The following is a 12,786-nucleotide window of genomic DNA, read 5'->3' on the forward strand; positions in this document are numbered from 1 at the left end:
AGTCAACAGATATAATAATGACCAAATTAACAACCCCGACTTCAAGGAAGGATAGCCTAGAGGGGAGGCAGACAATCATGCAGACACAGACAGTATAAGAGGTGCTCCAAGTGGGGGCATGACGGGGCCTCTTGTAGAAGTAGACACTTGTGTACTAAAAACCCATAAGAAAAAAACTGGAAAATTTCCTCGGAGGATTTGGTAGAACAGAGTGTTCTGAAATCTGTGAAATAATAACTGGTAAAATTTTTTGCAGAAAACATTTTAGATGCTTCATGTTTTGTGAATGAAGTGGTTTATGCCTGGAGCGGTTAATTGGTTTCAGCTGCATTGAAAACACTCTGGTTGTACAATACAGAATAATCTTGTGGACGTATGAAAATGAATTGACATTTCATTATATTTATTGTTGAAGTGTAGCACTTTCCCTGTATAAGTTCTCTTGAGCAGCTAGAGTAACTTTTCTTTAAAATCAGCCATTTTCAAATAAAGAAGAAGGTCATTAGACTGTGTTGACAAGATCCAAATAAAGTGTTCTATTCACACATTCTTTAAAACATGTTGCTTAGACTTTAATTGGTGATGTTTTCTTGTTTTCTTGTAGTACATGCTTTTGTTCATTTAAAATTTTTGTTAGGCACTAAAATAATCTATATTTTATAGGAAAATAATGATTCTTAAGATCTGTAGCTTGGTGTTTTCCTTCAGTTGTTTCTCACAGTTCCCCTTAAACAGTGCTGGAACTGAACAACTTTACATTATACTTAGGTATAATTTTAATTTGGCTGATGTCAACAATGACACACATTTCATAAAAAGTCCAAAGCCAATTAAAAGAAATGCCATTATAATGAAAATATCTGTATAACCAAAGATGGCTAAGAGTCAGTAAAGAGCCTGTTCTTTGGAGCAATAGTCAAAACAGAGACAGGCCTGTACGACAAAAGGAAACAGAAGCCCCTTGGGGTTAGTACTGCTTTTAGTTGAATTTGTTACTGTATGGTTGGGACATCAAAAAAATTATATGATTTAAAAAAGAGAGTTTGGAAAGATGATGCCAACTAAAGATAGTGGTGAAGTAAATAATATCATCCCCCCATACACCCCACTGAGAACAGAGACAATCTGAGCTTCCATTTCTGTCTTAATTATTTTGCTAGTGTAGAAATCATTTTCCACATGACTTCATTTTCAGATAGGAGACATGTCAGCAGAATTGTCATTAGACTTCATTGCTATGGCAGATCCCTTTCCTTTGGGCTGTTTAGTTACGGAATTAAGCATGTTCATTTTATTAGAAATGTATATTTACTGACAGTGGGTCAGGAGCCAAGATTTGGTGAAATCCATGCAGTGTTATTAATTTAGCAATTTTATAAGCTCTTAGAATTTTTTAAAGTGGAGTTGAAACCTTTGTCTTATTATTGGTAAGACATAATTGGTGTCTGTCTACATAACTGGTGTCTTCACAGAAAAATAAAATGGGGAACAGGAGGGGTCCAGAGGAGGAGAGAAATCTGCTCTTGCCCAGTCTAGACAATAAAAGGAGAAAAAAAATCTGCTATTAAATGTACTGTAGGGGCGCCTGGGTAGTGCAGTCGTTAAAGCGTCTGCCTTCGGCTCAGGGCGTGATCCCGGCGCTTCGGGATCGAGTCCCACATCGGGCTCCTCTGCTGGGAGCCTGCTTCTTTCTCTCTCACTCGCCTGCTCTGTTCCCTCTCTCGCTGGCTGTCTCTCTGTCACATAAATAAATAAAATCTTTAAAAAAAATAAATAATAAATAAATAAATAAATAAATGTACTGTGATTCAAGGTTCGAGATTGAATTTCCTCATTTCAATGGCTATCTACTTATAAAATACTTACTGGGTAATGTGCTCTCTACTTCTCTAAATAGGCAAACAACAGACTATGTAAATGACTTTGTCTTTTGACTGAGCTTCTGGGAGATAACTTTCTTTGGAAGTTTTAAATTTTCCTAAAGCTTGTCAGATAATCGTAAAAAATGACTCTGCTTTGTGTCAGCATCTTATTGGTTATATCTATTGAAATGACTTGAAAGAGAATTAAAAGATCAGTTTGCTTGTCAGTGACTGGGGTGACTTTTTATGTGTAATAGAACTGTATACTGAGCCTATAATGAATCACAGTAGCCACAGCTTTAGATATTATCGACAGGAAGACCCATGTGGGTTTGTGGTATATTAAAATTTGTCAAACTTGGTGGCTCGAGTGAGTGCAAGTGCATTTCTCTGATACAGGGGCCAGAATCGGAGCCGGGGGGCGTGTTCTGTTGACGGGGCCTTGGAGACCCCGTGGCATTTGCACACAGTAAGTGATTCCTGATCCCGCAACTCCCGGATAATTCTGCTCCAATCCATCCTGTCACTAAGAATTTTTCTGGGAAGAACTCTGATCACATCATGCCACTTCTTAAAGCAATATCATCAACCTACAGCACCTATCAACAATTAATGAAGAAATGTTAGAATCTTCCCTTTTAAATCAGAAACAAGGCAAGAAGGTCCAGCCTCACCGCTTCTTTTGAATATTGTGCCAAAGGTCATTGCCAGTGCAGGTTGAGGCAAAAGAGAGAAATAAAAGGTGGATTGGAAAGGAGGATTCCAAGCTGTTGATGTTATTATCTACTTGGAAAACTGAAGAAGAATCTGCAGATTTATCAAGATAGTCTTGCAAGTTTGCTAGTAGAAGAGCTATCATATCCAATCATAAACCATGTGGAGATATCATCAACAAACAAAAAACATGCCCTTAAAGAATTTGCCATTTAAAATAGCAATAAAGAATTCAGGATCATAATTTCTTCTGGAAGAGGAGGAAGTGAATGTGATTGGGGAGGGGTGAACAGGGATGGCAAATTACTAGCACTGTCTTATATCTTATGTAGGGTATATGATATTATGCTTTATACCTTTTATGTCTGAAGTATGATAGAATATTTTTTATTATTTTTTAAATTTAAATTTTAGGTAGTTAACATACAGTGCAATATTGGCTTCTGGAGTAGAATTCAGCAATTCGTTACTTACATACAACCCCAATGCTCATCACAAGTGCCCTCTTTAATCCCCACCTAGCCCATCCCCCACCCACTTCCCTCCATCAGCCCTCGGTTTGTTCTCTGTCGTTAAGAGTCTCTTATGGCTTGTTTCTCTCTCTCTCTCTTTTTTTTTTTTCTTTTCCCCCTTCCCATATGTTCATCTTTTTTCTTTCTTAAATTTCACATATGAGTGAAATCATATAGTATTGTTTTTCTCTGACTAACTTATTTCACTAAGCATAATACACTCTAGCTCCATCCATATTGTTGCAAATGGCAAGATTTCATTCTTTTGATGACTGAGTAATATTCCATTGTGTGTGTGTGTGTGTGTGTGTGTGTGTACATATCTTCTTTACCCATCATCAGTTGATGGATATTTGGGCTCTCTCCATAATTTAGCTGTTGTTGATAATGCTGCTATAAACATCGGGGTGCATGTGTCCCTTCGAATCAGTATTTTTATATCCTTTGGGCAAATACCTACTAGTGCAATTGCTGGATGGTGGGGTAGTGCTATTTTAACATTTTGGGGAGACTCCATACTGTTCTCCAGAGTGGCTGTATCAGCTTGCATTCCCACCAACAGTGCAAGAGGGTTCCCCTTTGTCTGCATCCTCGACAACAGCTGTTTCTTGTGCTGTTAATTTTAGCCATCCTGACAGGTGTGAAATGGCATCTCATCATGGTTTTGATTTGTACTTCCCTGTTGATGAGTGAGAATATTTTTCATAACTACATAAACAAAAATACCAAAAGTTGGTATCAGTGGCTACACATCACATGGCAGGTTTCCCCTAATATTTGTGGGGTCTAGGGCATGGAAGTTCACATACTATATATCTAAATACTTAACAGCTATAAATTAAGCTAAAAAACTGTTAAGTGAAATATGTTCCTTTCTATTACCTTGATAAGTGTACCATAATATAGCTAAAACCAGCAAACACAACAAAGATGACTGAATTTAATTATTATTACTAGTCTGCATAGTCTGTTGAAAGGTCTATGATGTTGGAAGAGTGATATAATAAAGATGCATGTAATTCAAAAATTATTATATGTTTATCCATAACATTTTTCTGGTTTCCATTTCAGCAAAGTCACTATGCTGTTACATTACAGATTTTCACATAATTTGCACTGCATTTATAATGGTTATATAAAAGATTAAAATAATATTTAACCACATTTGCAGTGTAGAAAATCTGAAAATGTTTATCAAAATGTAAATGAAAGTAAATATAAACAATTAAAAAGTAACTTTTTAAAATTTTTTCCAAAAATTTTTTGGAAAATATCAAAAATCCCTTTTAAAATCAAAAGGCAAGATAAGATGACTACTAACAAATATAAGAATATCAAAATTATTTGAATAAAACTGAATTTTAAATATTTTAAAAATCAATTAAATCTTATATATTGTTATAAAAATAAATGTATTTACAGGTTAGGGGTTTAATTCCTATGCAGTTGTCCATATAAAGAGTCCGTATTATGCTTCATGCGTATTATATCCTGAACTACACACATACAAATTTAAGAGGCACTAAAAAGTCATTTAAATTTTTGGACAGGAGGGTAATAAAAAAGAAGAGACATGTCAGGAAGACTGATTTGGGAAAATTATGAGTGAAAGATTAGATTGCAAACAGGCTATTGGTAGAGAATGCAATTATTGAAGATAGCATCGATTCAAGTGGGAGATAATTAGTCCCTAGACTAAGGTGGGTGTAATAAAAATATGAAGAAGTGGATTGATTTGAGAGTCCTTAGGAACCAAGAATTGATTGGATGCATGTTAGATTCTGTGGCCTGGAATTAATGCACCATATCTGTTAGAGAGGTTCACCAGCTGAAATACTGAACTGTTCACCTTTGAGGGATCAAACCTTAAAATTAAGCATGAAGAGCTTAAAGCATACCCATATATTTGTGATCATTTTTATGTGGAAGACTTAAAGTTGGAAGTGCCAAATGATGTCTCCAAGCCCCTTTAGTTTGCAGAGCACTTGCAGAGATATTTCAGTGAACAGTCTTGGCTACCTGACGAGAATTGAAGTGTCTCCTCATGATTACATTTGCGTCCCAGCTCTGGGAGGGATAATCAAGTCGTGCTCATGACTCATTAAAACTTACAGGCAAGTATTATTCCATCAAAATTCTGTCCCCATACACTTAGCCTCCATGCCAGCTGATGCACTACCCACCCATTTCACAGACCTGCTCTGTTCTTTTTCTAAAGTTCTCACATATTTTAAGAGGTGAAGGCAATTCCTAGAAATGTGGAGGCTAATGAGAAGGAAATATATTTTGTAAAAGCAAATATTTTTATTATTAAACTGGCTGACAGAAAAGCAAGTTTTAAAAAATTTCCTTCTAGGGCACCTGGGTGGCTCAGTCCATTAAGCGTCCGACTCTTGATTTCGGCTCAGGTCATGATCTCAGGATCCTGAGATGGAGTCCCACATTTGGCTCTGCACTGGGCATGGAAGCGGCTTAAGAGTCTCTCTCTCCCTCTGTCCCTCTCCACCCATGTGCTCTCACTGTCTTAAAAAGAAAGAAAAAATTCCATTTCCATTATTATTACTATTTAAAATATAAATGTATATATTTCAAAATTTAAAGTATTTTTAAAAAGAGAAAAGAAATTACTCGTTTTGCTGATGGAATGATATAGAACACCCACACTAATTTCAATTTACATGAACTAATTTGTCCTTTCAATAAAATTGTAGTATTAAAATAAATATATTGGTATTGTGATCTGTGAAGGGAAAGGGGAAATTCTAAGTCCTCATCAGGTTGTGGAATCTGGGGCTTAGCTTTTTGATACTAAACCTGATTTCCATAACAATAATAATTATTAATTAGAATCTACTTTGGACTAACAACTATATTAGGCTAAAGTTTTACATAGACTTCCAGTGACGTTATTTATAATTGAAGAGCTTTAACCAAACATTTTCAAAACTACTTAAATATCTCTTGTTGTGGACTATATTTGCCTATTCCTACAGAGTATTTTTTTTATGATTTTATTTATTTATTTGCCAGAGAGAGAGAGCACAAGCAGGGGGAGCAGCAGGCAGAGGGAGAAGGCAGCCGCTTAACCAACTGAGCCATGCTGAGTTCCCCTACAAAGGCTTTCAACTCTATCTGCCTGGTATCTATTGGGAAGCCGCAGGCAAATGAAAGATCCCTCTCTTAAGTGAGCCATGATTATATTTAGGTTATTCATATAAATTATTACATTTACAAAAAAGGCTAATGAGATTATATATTATGTCATTTCTACAAATCATTATGGAATTGTGTAGATTCTGGTCAAGAAAAAATTCTAATCTTAAAATATTTTGTCCAGAGGCTTTTAAAACAAACTTAATTGTGCACTTCTTCTGACATTGAAAACAAACAAAAAACCCAAAATAAAAACATAGGTATTTGCTCAGTCTTTGAAACAAAGAAAAATTAAGTACTGATGTGGGAATGGTAATGCCATTAAATGAATGAATTCTTTACATCTAGAGACATGGTTTCACTAGGCTGCTGCTTCCAGATTTAATACATTACCCTGAACTTACTGCAAACTAATAGTACAAAATGGGCAAGGCCATTTAAAAGGTCATTCATCAAAGTGCATGGTATTTAAATAACCTTTTTTGCCCAGACAGACATTGCTGGTTAAACTGCAATATCTTTTCAAATAGTATGACACTGTTGAGTCACACAAGTATACTTTATAAGAAGTTTAAATAAATTTTCAAGAGTAAGTTCTTGTTTGATTTTATTATAGTCACATAATACTTCTCCATATTTGAATTTGAAAAAAAAAATCACCTTACTTTATCTGCAGTATTTTTCCCTTTAGATGAAACTACTATTTGATTGCAGGAAATTCCCTCTATAGCTTTTATATATTTCATATAACAATAACGTTAATGTAAAATTTTATTATTTGCTTCTATACTCTATCATTACCCCTGTCTCACTCCTCATTCTTCTGGAGTTCATTATCCACAATATCTTTTTTTTTTTTCTTTTAATCTCACCAAAGGAAATGTGGTATTTAGTTTTAAGAAAGATTATGAATAAGATGTCCCTTTATGGAGGGGGTTTAAATAGGATATGCCTGTGTATGAAGATATTACCCTGAATTGATATGTTATCCTTTAGGTTCAGGAAGATTACCCTCTGCATAAAATTATTTTCTATATTCTCTGTTTTTAATTCCTAAAAGTCTCCAACGTGGCCGTGGACATTATTATCATGATCCTTTGATTAGTATATCTGTTCAAATGTGCTTTTCTCTAACCTCAGTCCAGTTTAAAAATAAACCAACCAAAAACATCATGAATCATGCAAGGCAGAATCATTTTCAAATGCATGAAAAATATACTCTGTATATTCTTCATGCTTAATTGAAAATAAACTGCGCTTGCAGTAAATTATGTCTTCAAAGCTTATCATACAGTTCATGTTCCCAGCCCCTGATTTCTCTTACCCCACAATATAGCCCCTCCTTCTACCTCAGGAGGTTGATCTCTCCTGCTCTCAAAATTCTCTTCCTCTGCCCCTCCCCTAAAGGAGGAAATCTAATAACCTTCACAGAGCGAGTTACTTTTAACTTTTTATAAGTGTAGCGTGAATGTAGCACTCCTCCATTCAGCATCACCATAAAAATTTTAAAAACACAAACCAATAAAACCGTAGCTATCAACCAGTGGGCAGAGGAATTATTTGTGTGGTGATACTCCTTCAAAGTTTCACAAGGTCCCCTCCCTGGTCTCTGAGGGCAATGGTGAATATGCTTTGAAAGTGTTTTGAACCATGAGAGCTAAAGACTCGTGCTGACCAGTTGCCTGTCTCCCCCATCTCAAGGCCTTCTGAAGCTGTGGGGGAATCCAATCCCATGGCCATGGCTCTGGACAGCTTCCCAGTTCGAGCCAGAGGAGAGGGGATAATCTTGACCTCTGGCTCTCAATCTGTAGGATCACTTCGGGTTATGTGCCAATCCTGAATCAATTAACACTGACCAGTGGAGCAAGGTGTAGATGAGAAAGGACTATGATTGGCCTAGCCTGAGTCAGGCACGCATCCTGGAACAATTATTGTCAAGGAGTGGGGCACGCCCGTTACTGTGGTTTGGATCAGACATCTACCTCTAGACCAACAAGTATGGTCAGGGTGCAAGGGCAGCTCCTGAAAACCTATTTTGCTGATGCCGACGCAGAGAAAGGGGTGGTTGTTCCCAGGGTGCTGGGCAGACAAAAGAATCGACCACACTACCGTATAATAGAAAGTAGAAAGCATACATGCCATTACAGAGACAGAGATAAAACAGTACAAAGTTCATAGAAGTGGTTATTTCGACCAGGAAAGGCTTCCCTGCGTTCAACTTTGACGATAAGATAGGATCTGGGCTTGTGGGCAAGTAGAAACTCACTTTCTAGAGGCCGAAGGCAAATAAGCAGAAGCAGGGAGGTGCAAGTGCTTAGGATACGTGGTAGATACTTGAGCAGTCTTACGTGGGTAGAGAAGTTCAGCTACGGAAAGGGCAAAGTCTGAAGTCCTGACTAAGGACCTCGAATGTCACACAAAGAGGTCTGGTCAGCAGCCGGTGCGTCAGGAAGCTCCCAGCAGGCTTTTGAGCATGGTAGAGAAATGATTAGAATAGCAAGTTCGGAGCAGCATCTGGCAGTGTTGTGTAAAATGAGTTGGAGAATGAAGAAACACAAGGTGAAAAGCCTAAACCTACAGAATCCTACCGTGTAATCCACAGTAAATGATCACTTGGGTAGCTTATTAAAAATGCAAATGTCCAGGCCTGCCACTTAAAGATTTGGGTGTGTAAGTATGAAACAGGGCTTTGGGGTTCTCTTTCTTTTCTTTCTTTCAGGCACCAGTGATCAGGTGGATGTGGCAAAACAACCACGCTTTGAGAAATGCTGATCTTGAGAAGTAATTTGGAGAATCAGTGTAAGAATTATTTGAGTCTCAAAGAGCCCTTGTTCACCCTTGCAACTTGCTGAGCTTTCTGACTTCTGGAAGTCAGCCTTGGTCTTGGGGTAATATACAGAGCCAAGCAGAAGGTTGAAGGCATGAAGGCTCACTTCTCTACAGTTTACGTGGGCTCTGGTTCATGTGGTTCCATCTCTCTGTGGATAAGTCAGCTGGAAATTTTACAGCGTGACTCACCCGAAGAATAGCATTGAGTTCTGCGGTTACAGTGGGGGAGCGGTGCCAGAAAAGATTAATGTATTCGGTTTTAAGACTAAGTGTGATTATTTTATGTGGCTTCAAGATTCTGTTCTCTGTTTGCAACCTATGCAAATTCAAATTCAGTGTAATTTAAATGACAAAGGGTGATTTGGGCTGTTTAACCCATGGGAGATCGGTATTAATCATCTGGTTTTTGGCAGTTTTGCTCTGGAGGGAGGGAGGAGTGGTCAGTACTCCCAGGAGTACTTACATAGGAAAGGTATAATCGTGGATTTTGTGTGGCTATTCTTGGTTAAGTAATTATAGGTCTTTTTAAAAATCTCCTCATGTCTCCTGAATTAGGAACAATAACATGGTGATCCTGTGCTGATAAATTCTGAGATCCAAATTTAGATTGATTTCGTGTATGTGCCAGACAGTACTTTTTTAAAAATTCTATTGTAAGTCATTCTCGTATGCTATGTATGTCTCACCATAGTTTATCTAAGATTAAAAGCTACTAAAGTCCTGCAACTGTGGTAAGACTTTCTTCGTATCCTCTTCTTTTTCCTTTTCACCATCTACCTTTCTTCCATAATTTTCTTCTGCAGCTCAGCTACATGCCTAGGCTTTGAAAAGCTAGTTCATTCGCTTGGCTCAGGGATTGTCAGGGTTACTTTCATGTTGCCAAAACCAGTGATTGTTTCCACGTATTCATCTTATTCAGCCTTTCAGCAGGATTTGATATGGTTGACCACTTCCTCTTTAAAACATTTTGAGATTTTTTTGTCTTCCCTTAGCTTCCTCGAACCGGTACAACCAGCCACTGTTTCCAGGCCTCTTTTACATTTCTGCACTTCTCTGCCGGGCCTGTAAATTTGGCATGCCCCTGAGCTCGGTCCTGAACTTTCGTCTCTGTTTCAAGCTACCCTAAGAAAGTTGACCCCATGTCTTTCAATGATGTTCTTATGCACTGGTGTTCAGATTTATATCTTCAGGTCGTATCACACTTGGATGTTCGATGAGTGTCTCAAAGTGAACGTGTCTACAATGAAACTCTCTGTTCCTTTTCTTCCTGCTCCCATCTTCTTTCCTCAGACTTCCCTCCCTTCTATAGAGGGCGTCACCATCCACCCAGTTACACAAGCCAAACAGTGAGGAGGCCTCTTTGAGGTCTCACTTTGCCTCACTTCCAACTACAGCCCCCCATCAAGGCCTGTCAGCTCTTGCACCATCATATGTTTCAAACTCATCTGCTTTCTTCCATCGGCTCTGCTGCCTCTAATTCAAGTCATCGGCAGGTCTCTCTGTAATAGCTTCCCGACTGGTCAACAGGCTTTGCTTCTTAATCTTCTCAACGCCAATATCTAGATCGCAGTTGAGGTCATTGTAGCCTCAAATGGGTCACTCTCCTACGGGAAACACTTCGGTGGGTGGCTTTCTGTTGCTATTTGAATGAAAAACCTCCCTCACAAAGTTTTCCCTGACTCATCTGACTATGGCCTTCAGGGGCCTCACACCATGTGGTCCCTGCATATTTCTCTTCCCTATGCTGGCACTGCTCTCGTCTTTTTACAGTTCTTGAGCAAGCCTAGGTCTTCTGCCCTAGATGGCTCCTCTTTCTTGAATTCTCTTCTCTTAGGCTTTGTATAGCTGGCTCCCTCTCTTCCCTACGTCAAAGAAGATTTGTCTGTGTACCCAGTATAAAATAGAACACACACACATATACACCTCTGCTATCACTATTATTACGGTTATTTTCTTCACAATTCTTTTTCTTAAGATTTTATTTATTTATATGAGGGGAGAGAGAGAGGATGAGTGGGGGGAGGGCAGAGAGAGAGAGGGAGAAACAGACTCCCTGCTGAACAGAGAGCCCCACAAGGGGCTTAATCCCAGGACCGTGAGGTCATGACCTGAGCTGAAGCCAGATGCTTAACTGACTGAGCCACCCTGGTGCACCTTTTCTTCATAATTCTTATTACTATCTTACATTTATTTCATTTGTGTATTTACTTTCTTTTTTATTTTATCTCCTCCAATAGAAATTAAACTTCATGAAGTCAGAGACCTTGTCTTTTTGGGTTCATACTATAAAACAGTGCCTAGCTCATAATAAGTACTTAATAAGTACTTTACATTTTTAAAATGGATTAATGAATTTTGTTCTGTAAATGAACTTAGCTCCACACACACACACACACACACACACACACACACACACACACACGGTGGTATATAATTCAGCCGTGAGAAAGAAGATAATCCTGCCATTTAGGACAACATGGATGGACCTCGAGGGCATGATGCTAAGTAAAACAAGCCAGAAAGACAGATGCTGCATGACATCACTTATATGTGAAACTAAAAAAAAGTCAAACTTCATAGAACAGAGAGTAGAAAAGTGGTTTGCCAGCCACTGGGGGTTGGGGAAATAGGGAGATGTTGGTAAAAGATAGAGAGTACAAACTATCACCTATAAGATGATTAAGGCCTGAGGTTCTAAGGTATAACATGGTGACTGTGGTTGAATATGAATATAGATATATATATAATGTGGAGGTGATGGGTTAACTAACTAGATGGGAGGAATGCTTTCACAGTGCGTACATATATGAAATCATCACAGTGTATACTTTAAATATCTTATAATTGTATTGGTCAATTGTAACTCAATAAAGTTGGGAAAATTTTAAAAAATAGAAAAGACAATGGGGAAAATAAAGTAAAGCTAAATTAAATAAGTATTTTTTCTTGAACATTCATGCTGTGAATGAATAATAAAAGAAGCTGATCAAAGGAAAAAAAAAAACAGATGATAATGATTCAATCAAAAGCAGACAGTACAAGGAGAAACAGGGCCAAGGAAAGGGTTTCTTTTAGGTGGCACACAGGGCTTTTGTAATAGGTCAGTTGACCAGGCTGGCTGAGACCTGGAAGAGGGGCAGAGTGGAAATGGGGGTGGTAGGAATCTATGGCGACACCAGAAAACTAGCTTCCTCATCTGGAGGGTCAGTAGGACAGTAAGACTCTGGTGCTGCCAGGGTACCACTGGGTTGGCAAGAAGGCACAGGATGACCCGACACCTAGGGGTAAATAAAATCTCCCTAGGAGGGTAGAAAGGATGGACCCAAAGCTTGTGATTCCGTTCTGAAGCTTTCTCAACAGAGTCCTGTGATCCATACTAAAATCTGATAGCGAGGTTTTTCAAAGTTTAGGATGCATCAGAAACGCTGGGGGTGCTTGTTAAACAGAGATTTCCTGGCCTCCGTAAGATCCTAATTTAGAAGGACTTGTGTGGGTCTTGGGAAGCTGCATTTTAGCAAGTATCTTCCAAATCGAACTAAGGCTGTTCTAATGCAAGGTCAGGCCATGCCTTGATGGATACGGGCTTAGAGAAGCCTATAGTTTTATCTTTTCTCACATAGCATTTAAACAGAGTTCACTGCTATGGGGGGGGGGGGAATGCTGAGGTGTGTGTGTGTGTGTGTGTGTGTTAAGAATTGTTGGTTATGTAGATATAG

At 38.3% G+C, this 12,786-nt stretch overlaps 1 protein-coding gene across 3 annotated transcripts in view; it reads left to right on the forward strand.

Annotated features, from left to right (window-relative positions):
* Nucleotides 1-12,786, forward strand: part of IMMP2L (inner mitochondrial membrane peptidase subunit 2) — an 825,524-nt gene that overhangs the window by 622,703 nt on the left and 190,035 nt on the right. The window contains exon 7 of one of the 3 annotated variants that reach the window (XM_045792831.2): nt 2,262-3,170. The exons of the other annotated variants lie outside the window; for them this stretch is intronic. Within the exon in view, the coding sequence (XP_045648787.2) occupies nt 2,262-2,297 (36 nt within the window). The 3' untranslated portion in view covers nt 2,298-3,170. Of the gene's footprint in view, nt 1-2,261; nt 3,171-12,786 lie in introns of those variants that run through there. 3 annotated transcript variants of the gene reach the window in all.

The sequence above is a fragment of the Ursus americanus genome, chromosome 3 (genome assembly GCF_024610735.1).
Source record: "Ursus americanus isolate L20-20 chromosome 3, mUrsAme1.1.p, whole genome shotgun sequence".
Taxonomy (NCBI): Eukaryota; Metazoa; Chordata; class Mammalia; order Carnivora; family Ursidae; genus Ursus; species Ursus americanus.